At 43.7% G+C, this 23103-nt stretch overlaps 2 protein-coding genes across 2 annotated transcripts in view; one reads left to right on the forward strand and one right to left on the reverse strand.

Annotated features, from left to right (window-relative positions):
* osbpl10a (oxysterol binding protein-like 10a) overlaps positions 1 to 15785 on the reverse strand; it is a 43574-nt gene extending 27789 nt beyond the window's left edge. The window contains exons 1-4 of the mRNA XM_028400219.1: positions 15217 to 15785; positions 7081 to 7256; positions 2046 to 2125; positions 692 to 760 (exon numbers count right to left, since the gene is read on the reverse strand). Of these exons, the coding sequence (XP_028256020.1) occupies positions 692 to 760; positions 2046 to 2125; positions 7081 to 7256; positions 15217 to 15491 (600 nt within the window). The 5' untranslated portion in view covers positions 15492 to 15785. The remainder of the gene's footprint in view (positions 1 to 691; positions 761 to 2045; positions 2126 to 7080; positions 7257 to 15216) is intronic.
* Positions 15786 to 20472: 4687 nt separating this feature from the next.
* Positions 20473 to 22183, forward strand: tmem42b (transmembrane protein 42b). Its single transcript, XM_028400052.1, has 3 exons — positions 20473 to 20773; positions 21442 to 21588; positions 21796 to 22183. The coding sequence occupies exons 1-3, from the start codon at positions 20597 to 20599 to the stop codon at positions 21940 to 21942; spliced, it is 471 nt and encodes a 156-aa protein (XP_028255853.1). The 5' UTR covers positions 20473 to 20596; the 3' UTR covers positions 21943 to 22183.
* The last annotated feature ends 920 nt before the right edge of the window (positions 22184 to 23103 follow it).

The raw sequence follows: 23103 nt of genomic DNA on the forward strand, positions 1-23103 counted from the left end.
CACATAAATGGATCAGAGGTCATCTTCAAGCCCCAAGGGCTTCCTGACATATTGAATTTTCATACATTTTGATAGCTCATAGTGACCTCTAACTAAAACCTACTCATTTTCTCCTTATAAATATACTAAAAAAGAGGATACACATGTACCTGACTGCTCTTGTTTATTTTCTTTCTTTATTATCTCATAAAGAAAATGAATTGCTGTACATAATAAATCCTGCTGCACCTTTCCTGTCACAAAGGTCCGTTATCAGAGATGTAGCTGAGCCTCCGGCCTCGTCACCAGAGTAGCTGCGATAACGATCTGAGAAGCATACAGTGCGGCTCAGGGAAGGATTAGACCACAGCAGTGGGAACAGTAATAACAGCTGCCGTGAAATGCTCCACAGTCACCGAGCAGGAACAAAACGGCCACTCAGCTCCACGGGGCAGAAGTAGAGAGAGGGACGAACCGCTTGCTCCTCACACTTTTTCTCTCTTATCCAATTTTCTCTCATCTTTTGATTGCTTTTCTCATCATGGCTGAGCAGAGTAATTGTACTCCCCGCCCCAAACTCCAGCTGTGCAGCAGCTACGTGTTAACTAAACGTGGCGGCAATGAGGCAGCATAATGAGGCTGCAGGATTTAATTGTTCTAAAAGACACATGATGAAGTACAAGACAGACATAACTGTGTGTCGCTGACTCACCAGCACATCCTGGCCTCCGCCTGCTCTGTCCACACTCAGGTGTTCATCTGAGCCCTTCAGCTTCCTCACCTGGGACAAAACACACACATGGGAAAATATCAGGTCACTTGAATGCATCTGTTTCTAATTAGAACTTACAGTTTGAGACATTTTGATTGTACCACTGCTGTGATGTTTACCCCGCTCTATGTGCTGCAAACAGTGCTGAGAGTTTCCTGCTTTACATTCAATGTGTGTGTGTGTGTGAAGCCAATAATATCTTCCAACATATATATATATATTCAGTCAGGATCAAATTCACAGCAGACCTGCTATATTAAATTGCATTAGATTATGCATTCGATGTTCCAGTCCCAACTTCATGTACTAACCTAACTTTAATACCAAAAGTTTGCAGAAGAAATAATAAAGTTTGGATTATTCCTCTCGTTCATGCGCTGCTGATTTCCACACTGTCACCGCCGGCAGTGGAGCTCCAGAAGGAGCACTATAACAAGCCTCATTCTCCACTGGATCAGGCGAGTGGGGGGATTCTCCCCACAGAGATACAGCAAGAGACACACACACACATATACACCAAGTAATCCTTTAAGGCAGACACTAAACGCCAAAAATGCACAAGCCCAAATATTAAGCCATGAAATCCATATTTTAAAAGAAAGACTGGTTGTGGTTAAAGGTAGTTATACCACACCCCATGCAGTAATCTGTCAGGAATAAGCCCACACAGATACGAAGGGGACATGCATCCTCAAATGAAGCAGCAGGACTGTGATACTCGTCAAGCCTTATGTCAATGGAAGTGCCAGAAATATTCTCGAATTAGACGAGCAAGAGGAGTTTGACAAGAAAATCTCCTATTACTGGATGTTTTCACTGAGCACAGGGGCGAGCTGCACCAACAGCGTGCTACTGCAAGACTTCAGAAGTTTTAGCAGGTCAAGAAGATGAAAATGACAGAAGACTCTAGGCGGTTTGTTAAATGAGACCCAGGGGAGTTTATGTCATTTAAAATAAAAAAAGAGAAGCAAGAAGTCTGTCAGCAGCAGATTAAAAGCAGAACAGAACGACAGAGAGCAGGACTTCCTTAAGGCACAGAGGGGTTTTCACCTGCTTTGACGAAGAGGCAAATGGCTCTGGAACCTGACCTCAGCTAACAGAAATGGAAAACTTGCACTAAGAAACAGATGCACAAGGGGACAGGAATCTCCAGGAAAATGTCACGGGTTTCCGCTCACTTATCTTCCAGAGGAACAGATGCCAAGAGCTTGGACCGGGGTCATGTTTACAACTCTGTTACTGTGTGTGTGCGAGTGCGTGTGTGTGTGTGCGTGTGTGTGTGTGAGTGTGTTACCTTGGCACTGCTGTCAGAGTGACGTCTGGCGCATGCTTGGAGCTGACTGATCCAAAACTGCTGCTCCGAGGCATCAGAGGCTACAAACACACAAAGAATAAAAATGTGTTAATGGCCTATAGTTGCCCATTAAACACTAATATCAGGTCACACTGTGGTCAATGAGCAGTTATAGAAAGTCATCTGAGTTTCCTCCACAAACACTACTGGTTTCCAGTCAGTTTATTTTCTCGTACTGGGACCTCCATTGCCGGTCTTGTCTAGACTAGACTAACTGGGTTAAAGCTATCAGTCAACTTCTAACTAATGTTCCAAACTGTGAGAGGAATGTTCAGGTTTCCAGGTCAAGTTTAAAGGTGCTGTGTTTTGGATTAATATAACGGAAATGACCGAGATGTGGACATCTTCAGTCGGGGTGACCTGCAGGATGAAAGTGATCTCATTTGCTGCCAAATGATTAGTCAATTTGTCGACAGCCGCCATGAATATTTGATTCTGTTACTCTCTGAATGATGTCCTGAGGGCTGATTTCACATCTGAACCTCTTCATTTTCTCCTCTACGCTAAATGAAACATTCAGTATTCAGGAAACACCAGCGAGTCATTCGGCCAATTTGTGAGTGGACCAGGAAGCAGCTTGATTCTCTCTGCATGCTCGTGGTTTTTCCCTCTGGCATGGACACCATACGCTCTCATCTTAACACAAACAGCCAACTGAAACACAGACTTGCTGACTAACACTAACACAGTGAGTTGTTGGAGAAGATGCTGACTGTCTGCTTGTGCTGACCTCCTCCTGGTCAGACACTAAAAACAATATCCTTCTGCTCTGATTTCTCTGAGTACAGGCTCTACAGTCTGTGTTGCAGAGATATTCACTTAAGTTAGCATGCTAACCCTTTAGCTGTGGTCTGTACTCTTGCCTAGGGGAGTGAAGCAAATGAAATGATTGACAAGAACTACTTGCAGAGCTACATTTTGCTAAATTACTAACCCCATGTGCATGTAAAAAGGACTGACTCATAAAAACAACTGCTCTGTAGCACATCTAGAGGACAAGAACCCCATAGTGTGCCTTTGAAAATGCTTTTTAAATTATATTTCATACTTTCATTATCCTCATTCACATTCACATCCACTGCAGGTAGTTAAAACTAAAGTCTGTGCAGACGCAGACTTCACCAAAGCTTCCATCGGGGGCTCTTCGCTACACCTGGGGGCACCTTTCCGGAACAGGAAAAAGAGAAGAGGGACCGCCCAAAAGCCTTAAAAAGACCCTCGCATGAACGAGCACATGAGGCCCACAAGACTTATTTACAGATCAGGGCTTAAACACTGCTTCAGGTCTGCGTGAGAAACATCAAGCTTATTTCACATCTAGCATCCGACTCTCCTGATGATTTGTGTTCAGTGAGCCGAGAAGAGTTCCCAAGACTTTTCAATCAGAAACAACTCTGACAATACTGGAATAGGAGCTCTGTGGAGACTGAGCAAAATAAACCAACAATCACAGCAGGTGTGTTGTGTGCAGCAATTAAATGTAAAAAGAATCGCTGTCTAACCTACGATAACGAGGATCTAAATAAGGAGTCACATCCCCCCCTAAACAAAACTTTGAACCTTCAGGATGACGTGCCGAGTCTCTGACATGCTGATGGAGGTTATTTCGGTGCAGAGAGGAATCAATTTGCACTTGTCAATCACTTGATGTTTGCCACAGCCATGAGAACATCTACAAAGGGCCTCCTTAAGTGAAGAGGCGATGCTGAGAAAATGAGACGTTCACATGAACGCAGCACTGGAGACGTGCTCTCCCACCGGGAGTGGCAGCTCGCTTCTGCTGGGAGAACGCAGCATTCATACAGAAACACCTGTACACCGAGCTGTCTTTCTGCAGAACAAAATATCCAGTAACAAGCTTCCCACTTCATTTTTATTGTCACCATCTACAGAAATCACTCACTCCAAAGGGACCACTTACCCAGAAAGTGAGCAAGCGCCTGAATCTGATACTTTATTGGTGATGTGCACAAGCCCAGCTGTGATTAAGGATAATTAGTTGTCTGTATGGAGCAGCACAGCCTCCGCATGATGCTATGCTAATGTGCACCTGTTCATATGGAGATATATATATATATATATATATATATATATATATATATATATATATATATATATATATATATATATATTTAAATGTCAATATCCAGTGCAGATAGATGGCTGAACACTGCTGACAGAGCGAGGCAGAAACCCGCTTCCCAGTCAATCACACCACCACCACCACCGACTAATTACAGCCATTTTAATTACAGCATTGTGAAAGATGTTATTGGTCGTGATAAGGCAGAGGATTAATGTTTGCACCAGCAGTTAGATATGATTAAAGTGCTGGGAGGTATTATGAGCAGAGCACTTTTAACATATATTTTCAAGAAAATGGACAAGCTGACAGGGAAGAGCTGCCCAGCAGCACTGTGTCATTTTGACCCTTGCTAAAGCACTGCTACTTATTCTATGTTTAATTACTGCTTAACAGCTTATTCATGTTCTTATGTTTGTAGTGCTGCTTCATTTGAATCATTTATACGGGGCAGAGGGGACTGACATGTCACATAGTAAGCATTGTGTTATGTGTTTGTTGCGATAGTTGAGTTATTGGGGATGACCTTGACATTTGATCATTAATATCTAATCACTTGAGTCAGACAAATTTTACATTAACATGTTCAAAACAATAGGACAGATGACCAGAAAAATCTAATCAGTTTATTCCGGAGCCAACATGAGGGTCATGGTGTCATGACTGTCACCACTATGGAGGCTAAAATTCTACATCACTCCCCCAGTTTGTTGTGTATCATCCCCCAAAAAGACCAAAAAATCCCACAGAATGGTCCTTGCAGAAAAAAAGTATGCAAATGTTTGAATCTTTGTGAATGCTAACTTTTCAACAATTCAATAAATTAAACAATTACTTAAGTCTCTCTGCCCACAGACACACAACTCAATACATCCCAAACGACTACTAAAAGTTACTCCGAATAATCACCACAGGAAGCCATACAAGTGTAGGACAGAGAATCAATCTGGAATTAAATACTGTTTTAATTATTCGGATGCATAGTTAAGACCCCGTGCGGCATGCTAATGAGCCAGTTTGCTCCCCGCTGAAAAACAATTTGACCCTTTCCTCGGCTCGCTGTCTCACCCAGGCTTCCAGTGATAAATAGTGTAATTTAACATCAGAGCATTCAGACATGATTAAAATCAAGTTGCTCTTCACCTTTGCCTGGCAACGAAACACAAGGCCCTGCAGTGTCCCTAAATCTGACAATAAGAGCACTGTGCTCGTTTGGTTCAGAGCCATAAAACCTTCAGGCTCCTTTATAGCAGCATAAGAAGTCACATGTGAGCCTTCTGTGTGTCCAGCAGCCCGAGAATAAAGGCGGCATTTAAAGCTTTGGATTCAGACCAGCGATAAGATTAAATGCAGCTTGCATGCCACGCCGGAAAACCTGAAAAATGACTCCTGACTCAACATTAAAGTAACTTTTCCTTCACCCTCATGGGGTATGCTTTCAGGGGGTTTCCATAGTAATACCAGATCTGAGCGAACCGGCCAATCGTCATCACCGGCTTTTGAGAAAACCACTTTGTCCCCCGCTGCTTGTGCAGATTGGTCTTTGGGCATAAATGTAATATTACAAATTAAATATGAAACAGGTTAGTTAATATTATCAGGACACCATGACTTCCCTGATGATGAGCCTACCTCACATCTCACTCAGACATTGAAACTTAAACACCACTTCCTGTGAGCACCCAAAACTCCTCCTCCTCCTCCTTCTTCTTCTTCTTCACTGTGGGATCATTGTTTCCTCTCAGCTCAATTCATCGGATCACCGAGTTATTCAGGGAATATAGGCCAAGTTATTCCGATATCCTCCCTCTCCAGAGTGTGAGGGGGCATTCCAGCAGCTCAAGTGTAGCAACAGCTACAATAGATACTGGAAGCAAAGGCCTTCGGCACAGGGACCTGCTACAGCGTAGTGTTCAACAGAAACTCCACTTTGGTGCATATTTGCTGATGGAAACATGATAACTTAGCTGTTTTGGTTTCTTAATTTCCCAGGAAGGAAGGATTTAACAGTACAGGTGCAATTCTAAGAGAAGGAGAAGTGGTTACTCACTCACTGGAAAGCTCTTTTTAGTGTGGATAGTATTGTTGAAGTTATTTTCATACTAAACAGAGTGCCCTCTATGTACATTCATTGCTCTTAGTTATTTATTGACAGTATAGGTCAATGAATAACTTTAAACCACTTTTGTATCAGTCAAATCAGTCAAGTTGATCAGTCAAAGATAAACACTGTTCACGTATCTCTTGTCAGCTGCTTTAAACAGTTTTTAAGAATAAACGTGGTCACAATAATGTTTTTAAAACGAAGATATTATCACAATATATAGAGAGAAAAAAATCAACTTTAACTGATTATTCTGTGTTTTGTCTCTAACTACTTACAATTAACTTGAGTAACTGCTCAAAATATAAATATATGGAGCCATAACTGACAAAAAGACAACAATTATACTTCATGGATGTGTTTTTAAGCAATCAGAGACACATTTAGACTGGATTATTTACTTTTTTTATGCCACAGTAACAGCTTGATTATAAAGGCCATTCCTGTTCATGGCATTATGTTTTTGTGTAGTCCATCCAACAGTCAGTTGGACTCAAAGGTCACTGTGGCTTAAACTGAAGACTATATGTGCTAACAATGCCAAAATTTAACTCTTAATTTAATCTCTAACAGGGTAAAAAAGATGACATTTTATGTCCAAAAGGTCACAGTGACAATATTACACAGAAACACTGACTACATACACAGCACTCCCAAATACTAACATGATACCGGCTGTATGCAGCTGAGCAGGCTCACTGCAGTTTGGATTTCCTTTGTCTGTGCTTCCCAAGTGAAACCAGCCTACACGCACACACACACTCGGTGTTTGTTGTGTGAGGTCATACCTCTAAGTTTGTACAGCTCCCCATTGACAGAGTTAACAATGAACATGTGTGGAGCCTCGTCGCTCGTCGTTACCGAGGCACCGATCAGGGGCAGCGACCCGCGGGGCTTCTGGCTCTTCCCCTGCTCATTGACAAAATACTGCAGCTGTCCTAGCTCTGGATCCAACACAAAGTACCTGCGAGGGAGGAAAAAACACACAGAGGGAGAAGGAAAGTTAAGAAAGTAATGAACCAGAGAAAAAAGGCGAGGGAGAGGAGAAATACCATTATCATCATCATCATTTTGCTTTATGCTCTCATTATCTTGTTTACTGTTAGAAACTTTTTTATGTTCCTGTTGCACAAACTTTTCAGTAGGTGGGAAGGCAAGAGAGGAGGAGGGATATGAATGAGATGAGGCAAAATAGAGCCATAAAAGCACACAACACCCTCAAATATCTCACCTCCCATGCAATGATGCCTGCAGGATATTATTTGCCACGGCCCTCTGCATACAGAAACACCCCTACACGCACATTAACGGCTGCTTTCACCAGCAAGAAGCCAGCAAGAAAATTACTCAAGGTAGCGATTAGCGTGGTCATCTTCAGCGGAGCCCGCAGCTCGAGGCGATGAAATTAAACCCCACATTTTCCCCTTTGTGATTAATGAATCACATTCAATCAGCACGCAATTGAATTTCAGCCTCGTTCTTCGCCTGGCTGGAAGATCCAGCACCAGTCAGACACATACTCTAAGACACGCAGCGAGGCAGGCGCTTTTCATTTCCTGTGGCCCCTGAGGAGCGGTGTATGACATTCAAGAAACCGGCCTGTCTGCTCTGCTTAACACTTTGTTGTGGTTCTGCAGTTCAGCACAGAGCAGAGCAGCACTGGCTGACCTTTCCATGTTTGTGTGGAGAAGCCTGAGGTAACAGCAGCCCTGTCTTCTGGTTCAGAGCTGGATCGCCCTCTTTTCACTGAGATTCGGCCTGACAACAATCCATCCATCCGGGATTAACACTTTCCTCTCACTTCATGGCTGTATATAATTAATAACGAGATGTCAAAGGGTCAGCTGCCAACCTCCATCTCCAAAAATGGACCTAAAAAAACAACACTACGGACACATAAGCTGCTCCTGCTTGCACTGCAGTCAGTCTTCTTCGTAGTACAGATGACAGACTTTTATATTTACTGACAAACAATATCACATTAGGCGACTTATTCAAATACCATACCTGCATGAAACACTAGTCCCATCACAGTGTTCTGCTAGATGATTTCCCCTAAGATGAAGATCACATGATGAAGGACATCAGCTGTATTCAACCTTTAGACGAGGCATTTTTCCCATGAACCCGCTCTAGACGTCCCTGGAGAGGATGCTGTGAATACTGCTGTCTGAAAATTGATCCCTGCTCACAGTCATGCTCCCTTCCATCAGGAGAGCTGGAGATTTATGTCGACCGCAGCCGACCAGGGAACAATCTGCCTGCGTCAGTTTACATCCAGCCCTCTCTTTTTTCCTCCCTCACACGCTGTACGTACAGTGAATGGAGTCTTATCCCCTGTTCAGTCAGCAGAATAGAGGCTTTTACACTTGACCCCTCCAGGCAAGGCTTTTGCCTCTGCAGCTAAACCCCAATGCAGACCTTTAGCATGATGGATGTTGCCAGATAACAGGCCCTGAGCTTGATATTCAGCCTTGTGCTGCTGATATTTTCTAACCTGTAAGGCCAACACACTCTGCTTACAGTGAACTTTTCACCTCAGGAGGCGGCGATAAGAGCAACTTAACACTGTACACTGCACAGAGATAACACTGTACAGCCAAACAACCACCATATTTATTAAATGGTTAAAAATGGCCAAAGCTCAATAGTTAAATCATGTCTCACACACACATAAACACATTCCTAGTGGATTACTTTGTAACATAAGCACATGACTGAAGGTGTGATCATCACAAGCTGCTGTAAAGTGTTTTGGTATCTGATAAACTCATTGTGGCTTTGTTATTCAAACAGGACATTATGCTGTTTCACCTCTGTGTCACGGCACAATGTCAAGCCTGAGATCTCAAGGAGTTTACACATGATTTTTTTCCATCAAAATTTTCCTGGCTTACAGTTCTGAAAAGCCATTTTTCTGCTGTCATCATGCGTATGAATCATTAGTGTAACAATAATTACACTGTAAAAACCGCTTAGTGAACACCAAACCAACAGTAACACTGCCATTCCCTAATGGCATTAACATTAACGGTGGTGGAAATGGCTTGTCAGCAGAATTTGCATCTCGTCGCTGCCCTTTTGGCAGTTAATCCTCAAAAATGCTCAGAGGCACGTCAGAGCAGGAGCAGGTAGTAAATCACAGCAGGTATTGGCAGGCGATGTGGTCGATATGTGTACAGTAATACACTGAGCTGTCACAGCTTACAAACAGCCTGTCATGGGAACATGTGATATTCAAGGACAGAAACACACACGATAGAACTTTTCTCTGCCTCTTCTAGCAGTGTAACAAATGACATTAGGTTTTATTGATCCTGGCGTATTTTCCTGGGGGTGTGTGTGTGTGTGATAACAGTTAAGCTAAACCTGGTGTGGCCTAAGAAAATAGCTTAATTTGCATAAATAGATGGGGAAGCGTCCTTCAACAGGTCTCTGTAAGTGTGCAGTTTGTGAGGCTGCAGTTGTCGCCTACTGGGCAACACCCGAGTCACCTGAGTTAAATATGCTTTGAGCTTTAATATAATGAAAAAATGAGTTATGAGTTTATGAAATATCTGTTATACAACTGAACAGTTTTTGGCTGTTTTTCTGCTGCAAAGTTGGACATTGAAGAAGATTGACTCATCTTCAGAGTGAGCCTCCAGAGGTCACACTAGGAACTGCAGTTTTCTTTGTAGCATTAGCTTTGTGAGTAAAATGAGAGACGTCACATTCACCTGTTTTCTAAATATGATGCTAACTACACTCAACAAAAATATAAACGCAACACTTTTGTTTTTGCTCCCATGTTTCATGAGATGGACTTGAAGATCTAAACTTCATTCCAGATACACAATATTACCATTCCTCTCAAACATTGTTCACAAATCTGTCTAAATGTGTGATAGTGAGCACTTCTGCTTTGCTGAGATAATCCATCCCACCTCACAGGTGTGCCACATCAAGATGCTGATCTGACATCATGATTAGTGCACAGGTGTACCTCAAACTGCCCACAATAAAAGGCCACCCTGAAATGTGCATTTTGTTTCTGCTTTATTGGCGGTCTGGGGACTCAGAACCAGTCAGTATCTGGTGTGACCACCATTTGCCTCATGCAGTGCAACACATCTTCTTCGCATAGAGTTTATCACATTGTCTATTGTGGCCTGTGGAATGTTGGTCCACTCCTCTTCAATGGCTGTGCGAAGTTGCTGGATATTAGTGGGAACTGGTGCACGCTGTCGTATACGCCGGTCAAGCACATCCCAAACATGTTCAATGGGTGACATGTCCGGTGAGTATGCTGGCCATGCAAGAACTGGGACATTTTCAGCTTCCAAGAATTGTGTACAGATCCTTGCAACATGGGGCCGTGCATTATCTTGCTGAAACATGAGGTGATGTTCATGGATGTATGGCACAACAATGGGCCTCAGGATCTCATCACGGTATCTCTGTGCATTCAAAATGCCATCAATAAAATGCACCTGTGTTCTTCGTCCATAACAGATGCCTGCCCATACCATGACCCCACCACCACCATGGGCCACTCGATCCACAACATTGACATCAGCAAAGCGCTCACCCACATGACGCCACACACGCTGTCTGCCATCTGCCCTGAACAATGTAAACCGAGATTCATCCGTGAAGAGAACACCTCTCCAACGTGCTAGACGCCATCGAATGTGAGCATTTGCCCACTCAAGTCTGTTACGGCGACGATCTGGAGTCAGGTTAAGACCCCGATGAGGACGACGAGCATGCAGTTGAGCTTCCCTGAGACGGTTTCTGACAGTTTGTGCAGAAATTGTTTGGTTATGCAAACCAATTGTTTCAGCAGCTGTCTGAGTGGCTGGTCTCAGACGATCTCGGAGGTGAACCTGCTGGATGTGGAGGTCCTGGGCTGGTGTGGTTACTCGTGGTCTGCGGTTGTGAGGCCGGTTGGATGTACTGCCATATTCTCTGAAACGCCTTTGGAGACGGCTTATGGTGGAGAAATGAACATTCAATGCACGAGCAACAGATCTGGTTGACATTCCTGCTGTCAGCATGCCAATTGCACGCTCCCTCAATGCTTGTGGCATCTGTGGCATTTTGCTGTGAGACAAAACTGCACATTTCAGGGTGGCCTTTTATTGTGGGCAGTTTGAGGTACACCTGTGCACTAATCATGATGTCAGATCAGCATCTTGATGTGGCACACCTGTGAGGTGGGATGGATTATCTCAGCAAAGCAGAAGTGCTCACTATCACACATTTAGACAGATTTGTGAACAATGTTTGAGAGGAATGGTAATATTGTGTATCTGGAATGAAGTTTAGATCTTCAAGTCCATCTCATGAAACATGGGAGCAAAAACAAAAGTGTTGCGTTTATATTTTTGTTGAGTGTAGCTGAGAGGCAAACGTTGGTGCAGCTTTTCTACATTGCAAAGAGCTGAGAGGAGAAGTAGCTCAGGAAGTTACAGAACACTTCCCCACCTGCCACAGAATATCTGTGAAAACTGTATGAAACCAACGATTTAGTCTACTGCAAATAACAACATGAAGCCGAGCCCGGAGTTTTCTTCCTCTTCTCTGGCACAAAACACCCACCAGAGCTGCACTACCCCGTCTTACAGCTTTGATCAAAGAGGCACAGCGGTGCTGCTTTCCACTGTGAGCGCATCTGCAAAGAAAAGACTCATCCCCCACAATGAGCTCCCCGCCCTGCTGACCACTCAGGAGGACACAGATTTACTGTAGATGCACACACGTTAACAGCCTCATTTCATGCAACAAGCCTGAGAGGGGCTGTGAGTGCATTCTGTCATCTGCATATAAATGTAGGAATACCTACACAGAGGATAACCACAGAGCTGCACTCACCACTGCAGTTTTAAACCTAAAGTCTGTCTCCACAATCATCACTGTGGAAACCAGCTGTGAGCCACCAGCCACATACAAAAGGCTGTGCTTTGGTTCAACAACAAGGAACAACATCAGCTCATTATTATTACACATCGAATGTGGTGATTTAAGTCGCTCCTTTACATTACAGCCATATTTATCTCTATAATAAAAGAGCCGCGGCCTGGCAGGAGCAGTTCCCTCTCTCTGCTGACATGTTTTGAGTGTTTACATTATACTGTGGCGAGCTGATTGTTCAGTCTGGGAGCTCAGAGTCTGTATAATGCCGGCCTATTAATCATGAAATGGACTCTCAAGTCTTCTAGTGCAGCATTAAGTAGATGAGTCCTTCTGCAGAGCAACAGTGTGTGTTCTTGTGCGTGTGTTTAAGTACATTAGACCCTTCAAACTTTAGTGGCTCCTCAACTAAATTTCAGATAAATGTAAGTACTGAAAAACAAATACGCTGCATAGCTGAGACAATTATTCCTGGAGTAAGACAATTAAAATAATAAGATTAAACATCCAGAATAGGTAAAAGAGATGCCACACTAACATGTATAGCTGTTCAAAAGCGTGTCTGATTGTCTAACAGTGTTCCTTTTGTAATAAATAAACAAATCAATTAATACAATAAAAATTATTTAACACAAATAACTAGACAATGCTTCACCTGGATGGTCCTCATAAGTACAGAAATCCCTATATGAAACACAAAAACGACAACCTGGCACTTTTTCTCCACACACACACACACACAGCACCTACACACTATAACAGCCCTTCATGCTGACACATGGTCGCCCACACAATGGCAGATTTAGCTCCACTCAGGTCTGCTGCCCACCACAACACAGCCTGCCACACACACACACACACACACACACACACACACACACACACACACACACACACACACACACACGTGATGAAGACCCGAGCACTGAGCGTCTCCGACAACCATAATTATTCCAGCAACACACGCGTCTTCCATCAGCGCCTTGACTCCCTTAAATTGTTTCTCTATTTAAAGGCACTTACAGTTATGTACTGTGAACAGTAGTTGACTGACTCTTTACTGTCAAAATGTTCCACATTTGTGAGTCCAAGCTAAACACAAATCACCAGATTCTAGTGTGTAAAGTCACCATTTACTATCTGTGTGCACACATTTAGTCAGCTCGAGGCCACGGCGCCGGCTCAGGTCAATGAACTGAAAGGAATCTCTAAGTGAAAATGAGACCTCATCCTTTAGGCGCTTTGAAATTGAAACAGCACAGGGTGTATCATCACTCCAAAGAACAAACCGATCTGCTAATCCTCGTCCTGATAGCAGCCAGAACACTGCACAGGATACATACATGTTCACATGTGTGTGACAGATCCCACAAGAACATGACACACATGTTTAATCAGGGCCCACATCCACAGACACTTTTATGTCTGTGGATGTGTGTTTGTTACCCAGGTATTCCTGTGGGTGTGTATACAGATGCAGCTCCGTGCATCATCTGCCTGTCAGTTTAATGGGAGAGCAGGGAGCAGCCGTTCTTACCCTCCACCTCCACCTCCCTACCCCACCTCTCTAACACACACACTGGCTTCCAGCCCAGATCATCATACACATACTGCCATACAGCCCGTAGAGCTTCCTCCTTCTCCTTCTTCTCTGCAGCACTGCTACAGCTACACACTGCACAACAGTTCATTTAGTGTGTGTGGGGGTGAAAGAAAGAACTGATTTTTTTGTGCCAAATCAGACTAAAGCTGCAGAAAAAAAACTGCGTAATTCATGAGGGGCAGAAAATTCACATGGAAACACTTCAGTTCCTAAAAAAGAAACAACCAGATGTTTCAAATGAGGCTCAAAACGGTATAAAAAAATAAAAACACTCAAAGCTTTTGTTGAAAACTCGCTCTGTTCTGATTGAGACTCACAATAATTCACTGCTGTGATCTCAGCTGCTCAGACATTCAGAAGCCTTCTGCACAATATCACATATTCACAGGATAAGCTAATAATAACAATATATTTAAAGCACAAAACAACACAAGTGAATGGTGCTGTGCATCCACCACAAATGAAAGCTGCTCTGTGAGGCGGTTAAATTAAGCTATAAACTGCAGTTCCTCAAATGGCCACATGAGGCTGGCTTCAAAAGTGAGTCAGTCTCCATGTTAAAAAGTCAAAACACCACAAAAAAAAAACACTTTTACTGAATATATATTATTTTTGATCATTTGTATAAGTGTGGATATTTATAGAACGCAACCATTTAAAATGAATTACAGCTTTACGTTATGCATAAGTGGCAAATGAGAATGCATCACTCTCCTTAGCAACACCTCTTTGCCTACAGATGCAATGAGAGTCAGAGCCCCCTTCATGTGCTTCAGAAATCACCCTTCAAGAAACTCAAAGATGATGTTAAGTTTGTTCACAGAACAAAACAACATATTAATCACTAATAATAACATGTTCATAGATAAAGATCTGGACAAGTATAATACAGCTGCCAATATGTACCTGTAAACACACACCTTTTAAAACCATCATTTGAATGTTGTGAAAGAAATGTATTAAGTTTAATCATTTTTTATTGAAGACCACATAAAAATCTGATTTATTATGTGTGATTAATAGCTCAATGTCCAGTATCAATGCCATTTAGTGACCCAACAAACAACATATATGGACTATTTTGTCACTTCTACTGAAAGAAACAGCTGTTTTATTAGCAAGTCGAGCATTAGGTCTGACTGCAGCCACAGAGCTGACTGCAGAGTTTTAAACTTGTCTTTGATTCAGCCAACACGATCAGACTGAATGCAGACTGTCACTGAATGAAGGAGTTCATTATCAGGCCTGCAAGCTCGTGTGATCTAACCCCCCTCACCTCCAGCCCTCCCCCTTCCTCCTCCTCCTCCTCCCCCTCGCTGTGACGTGGTGGTAAAAGTGCAACGTGGACGGAGCGAATAACAACACGAAACCTGAACTGACACTGAAAGTGAATCACGTCCTTCCTCCCGTCCATCCATGCCCTTACCTGTTCTGCCAGCCCTGGATCAGGTTGGTGTATTTGCTCAGCACTCCTTCCAGCTGTCTCTTGCGTGTCTGCTGCTGCAAATTCATGCTGTTCCCCAGCTGCACCGTCCCCCGGCTGCCTCCCGCTCCGGCCGCGCCGCTCAGGGAGCCGGAGCCGGGGCTGTGCGACCCGCTCCGCCCGGCCGGCTTCCTCGTCGACGGGGTTCCGTGGTGGTCCGAGGAGGGAGAGTTGGTTTTGTTGGTCCCAGGATGCGGACTGCAGAGCGTCTTTTCCATCCTAGCGACGGGACGGCGGAGCGCAGGAGGAGGAGGAGGAGAAGCAGGAAGAGAGGGGAGGAGGGGATGGACCAGCAGCGGCAGGAGCAGGAGATATTTCAGCAGAGCATAAGTGGTGAACAGAGCGATGGGTGCCCGCTGAACTAAAGCAGAGGCAGTGGGTACGCACTGAGCGCGCTGCCCCGGTGTTTCAAGCGTCCCTCGGTGCGTGAGAAAGCTGACATACTCCTCGGTGGTGTCTGAGTCGTGCTCGCTCCTCTGCAATGCGCGGCTGTGTGGCAATGTGGGTCTCCTCCAGCGTTCTCCTCTTAGAAAGGGAGAGAGCAGAGTGCAGACACTCCCACTCCACTCTGGACCTGCCCCCGGATGTTACAATGCAATCCTATTAAAATACATCATCATACCAAAAAAGATAAAGAGAGAGAGTAACACTAAAACAAAAGCAGCAAAAAACAAAGAAAAAGAAAAAGCACAACATGTGACCATGATGACTCATCATGACAACAAAAAAGGTCTGTGGGTCACAAATAATCACAGACACACACATACTACTACATCAGATCACCTGTGTGCACTTCCTCTCACTGCCAGAAGGGGGAGACGCAAGTTGCACGATGTAGCTTTAACCAGCTGTCAACCACAGACATACAGTATATACCACAACTTGGAGAGATGTGGCTTTCAGGAGACCAGGCTTCTCATTTGGTGTCTTTACGATTTGTTTCTCTTGCTCTTTCCTGTCTTGCTACCATTCTTTCCACAATTTGATTTAGACTTGTTGTCATGGCATCTATTCCTGCTGCCGAAAGACTTCTACTGTAGCCTGTTGGTCTATGATTGAATCTGAAGATGCTTTTCTTCTACTCCATCACTAAGTGCACTGAACGACCATCAAACTGCTTCCGTGCAGATGTTTTTCATCCATTCAGCGTGTTTATGTCTTCTCTGATGTTTAAAAGTCAGATGTAGTTGAGATGCTGCCTGGCATATTTTTAATCAAAGTCTTATGTAACCTATTCAAGCATACACTCACACAATCACGAGCAAGACAACCAGGATGAAAAGGACATGTTAATGAAGGCCAGACTGAGGAGCAGCATTTCGGGGCTGCTATCAGGAACAGGCAGAGATTGCGCTGAGAAATCGAAGTCATGCTCAGATGAATCTCCACAGGACACTTAACAGAGCGCAGATAGATTCCTGCTGCTTGTCAGCCACAAAGCAAAAGATCAATACAAAGAGAACAAAAAAAATCCCTGGGCATCAGAGAGTCAATGGTTTGTTAAAAGCTTGTACTGGGAGTCAAGCTCGGGTCAGCTGCATTTCATTATGAGAGGTCACGGAAGCTCGGCTCTGACACTGTTGTTATTAACTTTCAATTTATACATCACAGAAATAATTAATCATGCACACAGAGCTGTAGGTGATGATGTAAATCATTGATTATATAATAATGATGGTCACCCCTGATTTCTACTATTGTGTATGAGGAAATAACACATATTATTAATACACCTGCTTTCCTCTTGGAGAAAATGCCTGTCCTCTTTCATCTGACCATCATCCAAGCTGTTTAAAACAGCAATCTCCACCTCACCATCACTGTGCTGAAACAGAACAAGCTGCTGCTGCCATCAGCAGAGACATGTTTCCTCACCTCAGCACCACTGTAAAACATGAAAGACCTCATTCCCCCTGAGCCGTGATTCACTGTGTGTCCCTGGCTGCACGCTGACATCGTGCCAATATCCTCCATTGCAGCCCTGCCTCAGCCCCGGTCAGATTTATGGCAGCTGCGGCTGCCTGAGGCAGGCCCTCATCATCTGCAGGCACCAGTCGCCACTCTCAGCACCACCGCTTTTACAGCCCAGAAAGACATACTTTATAAGCCTGACAGCTCCTAAATGGCAGGTTTTATAGAAGCAAAGAACGGCGTCCTTGTTTGTTGAATGGCGCAGAACGGTTTCTGTTTAGAACATTTCAGAAGAGATTTATTTATCATCTTACAGCTGATTTTCTGACATGTGCTTCAATAAACTTCTGCTATATGTAAATTATCTTTAGGCTTAAGAGCATCACTTTGAATGAGAGGGTCAGTCACAGGTTGCTTGCAGCCTGCTGGGCCAGTATTGGATTAAGCAGGATTTAGATCGTCTCAGTCATTCCCCAGATGGAGCCGACCTGAGCTTTAAACTCTGCTGGATATTTTAAACTTTTTTAAATGTGAATGCAATGTTTGCTTGTCCACATACTTTCAGCCATAACGTATTTAAAGACATGGTTTTGTTTAGAGTAGAGCCAGCAGAAAACTTTGAGCAACCAAAACCTCACTTGGTCAAAGTGTGCTGCTGACATTCAGATATCTGAGAAAAATTGATGGCATGGCTCAGCAGAGAGGAAGCCTGACACTCAGCTGGAAAGATAAAGTGAAGAAGTCCTCCCTCATCTTTGAGCATCGTGTTAGCCGCAACATATTTCATGGTTTCAAAGGCAGCATGAGTGAGTGACAGAACAGGGAGTCCTGTTGGGGTGCTTTTAAAGGTTATTTGTAGAAAAACTTCTCAGTAGCTGTGTTTGTTTTTAACCGAATTTGAATAGCGTCAGCAGTCTTATCAGTACTTTTACATGTGAGCTTGTTTTGTCCTTTTCTTTACAGATAGGAAATCACTGTGTGCACCGATACACACACATAAAGTCTGAGTACTCTTCTGTCCTGAGAGTCTGAATCAAAACCAGTTATCAGCCCGGAGAGTTTGTTTCCACCGTCTGCAGACATTGACAAATAACAGCTGGACTACATTAGTGTTTCACCTGCTTTAATTGCTTCTGGCAACTCACAACTTATCTGTTTGTTTAGGGAACATTTAATCTGCTCACTGCAAACTCAGCTCCCCGCCATCATGGCTCCGAAAAGTGTCTCTAAGTTAGCTGTAAATAGGTTTAAAGTTTTGGTTTTTTGGTTTTTTTTAAAGGAAGAGACAAAGGAGAGGAGAGGAGAGGAGAGGAGAGGAGAGGAGAGGAGAGGAGAGGAGAGGAGAGGGCGTGTGCTGATGAGTGTCTCCTCGCTGCCTCTTTGCATGCTGGGCTGAAAGATGAAGTCATGCATATTCATGGCGGGAGCTGAAGAATAGGGTTCTGTGGACTGGAGATGAATATGGAAGGTGTACTGTTCATTTTTTGCAGTCAACATCCACTCTGAAGGTCAGAACAGCTCTTTGGGGATATACTGTAGGTAGGATATTAATGCAAACTTATAATTATATTAACAAATATCCACAAAAACATGATCCTGACACCACTGGACATAATACAAACTGAAGGAAATTGAAGAATAACAATATTTAATTGAATTTTAAAATAGTGAATTAAAGTGGGTCTGTAAGATATGCAGCCACCTTGTCCTGTGTCTGTAATGTAAGTACAGAATCATAATACAGAACTATAGGAACAAGGTCGTAGTTTGTGAGTATGAGTTCTTCTTTTTAGTTATGTTATTGTTTCTTTTAGCTTCTGTGTGTTATGCAGCTGTCTACACACCTGGACTGCTCCCTGCTATAAAACTTTAAACTTCATTAACACATCCGTTTCTCTGTATTCTTTTCACATTTAATTATTTGAAATCTATTTTCCTTCAAATAACTGACAAAGTTAAAAGTCACAGTGATGGTCATTATAGTAATGAACCTTAAAGTTTGAGATGAGATGACCTTGGAGGACCTACAACGCAAAAGATACAAGAGGGCAGTGACAGACCTTACGCTAAAAGTGTCACCAAAACTCTCTGTGGGCTCAATTATCCCTCAGCAGAACAGGGGCAGAAGGACTCCAATTAGCGCTCCAACTTGACACTTGTGTTTGTCAGAGAAGCTCCAGGCTGGAAACTCACAGTGAGAAGGTAACAGCTAATGGCTCAGACTTTTCCTGCAAAGATAACAGCGTCGAGATGTGACCAGGCGAGGACGACTGTCCCCCCTGAAGTTTATTCCAGTGAGATCAGAGCTAAGGACACCTTTGTCTTTTTCAGGATCAGAAAACACACATTACACAGAGACAGCTCACATTTTATCACCGTTTTGTTTTTGTGCTTAAAGACTAAAGTTATAATAATAAGGTATTGAGTTCATGGAAGGAAAGCTGGGTTTGAATGTGCTGGTGGATCAGTCAGGTTGTTGTTGATGTGTATGTGTACCTCTAAAGCTCATTAGAGACATCTGCTGGACAGAGAAGGAATGGCATTAAATAAAATTCATCCTGTACTTTGGTAACTTTTTGGGATTTTAAATAAAACCTTTTAATAAATGAATGAAACTCAGCTGTATCGCCATGATTGTCCTTCCAACTTTAATGTTCAGCTGTCGGCTCAGACGGAGAGATGTCTGTCTCTGATGGCCCCCGTCTTTATTACAGTTCTCTGATTAATACCCTCATTACAGACTCACATGCTGACTCCACTTTCTGCCTCTAATTAGGGGAATAATTCAGTCTTGTTCAGGTTCCACCTCTCTGACAGGCCCATGTCTCTATAAAGGGCGCACAAGGATGATGATGTGACCAACACTCAGAAGCCTCCCATCCGTTTTTAATCATAGCCACAGTGGTTTAATGTAATGAGCCTCTATAGTGCAGCTCATCAGTATGCTGGATGGAAGCTGAAGTCCATCCCACACAGTCCGGATCAACTGGAGCTCACCCACACTCAAGGACATTACATTAGTATTGATTGTCCTCTACTCCACCCAATATTCTTAACACAAATAGGAACTTAATCAAAATATGATGTATATATTGTATGCAGCTTATAATGTTTAAATTATTTAATTAAATTATATATTTTGTTTGAATGATTTCTGCATGTTTGATGAAGTCTTCCTCACGCACAGGTTATAAACCCATTAAACTACATTTCCCAGAATGCCACGGAGGCTTGACCATGTGTTGTGTGACTGCCACCGGACGGCCGTGGGTAGAAAGTGCAGGGAAACGTGCTGAGTGACACCACTGATGCAGGCAGCTGCGCCCGGACCCTCAGCACCAGCAGCAGCAGCAGACATGTAAGGACCGCATGGATTAGACAATAATGTGCCTCGGATGTCATCACCGCCATCATGTTCCCGGGAGTTTTCTATGCACTGCTGGCGGGTTTCCTCGGCGCCGTGGCGTCATCGTCAGCCAAACTGTCCCTCGGAGCCGACTACCTGAAGGGAGTCTGTGAAACCGGACTCCGGACGTGGGGAGAGCAGCGGAAATTTAGACAAGCGGACGAAACTACCGCTTGTGACCGGGTGAGGCACCGCAAGCGGTGAAAGTGAATTATTAACGTGGCGGTGAATAATGCAGCGCAGTGCATGCGAGCGAGGCGAGCTCTCAAAGAGGAAGTTGCCAGGTGGGGGTTACCCCCGGCCGCCTCTCCTGTCTCCTCTCCTCCCTGACTCCCTCAGCATCAGCACCATTCGCAGCATCACACCAGGGGAGTGCGAGCGGCAGCTGCGCTCTCGTGCCATGTCCGCGTGCTGAAGGACATTGCAGATGGTTTGATATTGTGTTATCGCGTTATCTTGTATATAGGCGTGAGAACCGTCTCCTGTCGATGGTGGGGAGACAGGCTGAACGGGGTCAGGTCTCTGGAATGACCTTCACGCTGTCCGCATACGTCACACAGTGATGTCAGAAACATCTGCAGGCAGCTGAGTGTGGTCTTAAAGCGTGACCCCAAGATTACAGCAGATAATTAGCTTGTTAGTGGAAGTCAATGGAGGCAATCAGACTATAGACTGCATGTAAATCTATCTTTAGCATGTATATAGTCTGTGATTGATTAAAAAACTGATTTATGATGATGTCACGCTGAATTTTTTTATACTGTTGTTGTTCCACTTAGTGTATCTGCTACTTATTAACACAGGGAAATAACAGCATACAATGATCATAACATCTTGGTGTTGTTTTGCAGCTCCACATCCCTCTGAGGCTGCTGTGTGGAGGGCTGCTTTTCACCTGCAACGCTGTGATGTGGACTTTTCTTGCCAAAGCACTCAGGTACTCCTCGTCCTCCACCCGAACCACTGTGACCACCACTGCCTCCAACTTCATATCTTCTGTAAGTAGAGGTTCTCGCTCGTCTGGTGAGAGTGTAGCTGCGTGAAATTAATTTCCGAGTGACCTTAGATCCTTTCTTCCTTTATATAAGCCGCTTTATTTTAGAAAATAGGTTGGACTATATTCAGAAACGACTTGTCACTGTGATGTACGCTTCATCCTGGATGAACTCCTGGTTTGATTCTTGTTATTTTCCTCCACCCTGCAGGCTTTCCTGGGCCAGCTGATCTTTGGGGAGGCCCAGATAACATTGTGGTGGGTCGGGATCTCGCTGACCTTCTCTGGTCTGTTGGTACTGCAGAGGGTTTCACCGCAGGACGGACAACAGAACACAGCTGCCAAGAAGGACGAATAATATGTCTGGTCTCCACTAGCAGGCTGTGGTATGTCGCTAATGTCTCCTCCGACTTTACATTCAGACAAAGAATAGTATTTAAGTATTTCAGTTACTCCTTCACAGTTAAAGAAGACAAGGAACTTGTTACTGTCTTCCAGACATTACTCTTTCTGATTAAATGATGTATTTGGAGTCTACTGTCCTTCAGGGTTCATGAGCCCGGCAGTGGTGCAGCCCTCTTTTAGTCCTTCTGTTGGCTCACACTTAGACCACAGCTGGCTATTGGAGACAAACCAATGGATGGCTGGGTCCAGCTTCCCAGGAACTCTTGCAGTGTTGAAAGTATTGGGTAAAAAAACATTTGCTTCCTTGCTGAGTTGTAGACCACTAAACTCTGGTTGTGTTCGAAATCACTCCCTAATCACTATATAGGGCCCTATATAGTGCCTCCACCAGTAGTGCTGTCTGAAATCTTAGTGAGAAATTATAGACCCCATATAGGGCCCTCAATGTATCCCACAATGCATCTTGAAAAGTAGTGTCCATCCGATGGTCACTACTTTTAGCAATATGTACCGTCATGCATTGCGCAGACTGGCAAAGAGATCGGGAACATATGTTACATCACCTGTCTTATAAATATAATGCTACCGGAATGTAGCATGGTCGGTTGTGTTTGCTTTATTTATGTTTTGTCATAAAATGTTTATTGGGCTATAACGGCACAAATTATAACTGCTAACAATGTAGTTTGTTTAGCCGGCAGAGATCAGCTCGTTTAATTTGCGACAGCAATGACGTCATTAACAGGAAATCACGGAGGTAGTGTCCGAAATGTCCAAAAATGCTTTCACAATGAGTTCACTATATGGTGCCCTACATTGAACTCCCCATATGGGGAGTAGGGAGTAGGGAGTGAGTGAGTGATTTCGAACACAGCCTCTGATGTCTGTCAGTAAATCTGAGGCCACACCCAGCAGTCTGTTAGCTTAGCTTAACATAAAGACTGGATATACAACTCTTATGGTGACGTAACACATCGAGACACAAAGTGGTTGTGCACCAACACAAGGTTTTCTGTTTTCAGTCTTTATCTTAGCTAGAGCAGCTGTCTCTTGGATGTGGAATGTTCAAATTCAGCTTCAGCTCTTGTCACTTCACATTTACTGAAGACATAAG

Source organism: Parambassis ranga, chromosome 2 (assembly GCF_900634625.1).
Source record: "Parambassis ranga chromosome 2, fParRan2.1, whole genome shotgun sequence".
NCBI lineage: Eukaryota > Metazoa > Chordata > Actinopteri > Ambassidae > Parambassis > Parambassis ranga.

Coding starts and splice junctions, on each gene's coding strand:
- tmem42b (XM_028400052.1), top strand. CDS start 20,597: ATGTTCCCGGGAGTTTTCTATGCACTGCTGGCGGGTTTCCTCGGCGCC. Junction 20,774..21,441: donor AAACTACCGCTTGTGACCGG/GTGAGGCACCGC, acceptor GTTGTTTTGCAG/CTCCACATCCCTCTGAGGCT. Junction 21,589..21,795: donor CCTCCAACTTCATATCTTCT/GTAAGTAGAGGT, acceptor TCCACCCTGCAG/GCTTTCCTGGGCCAGCTGAT.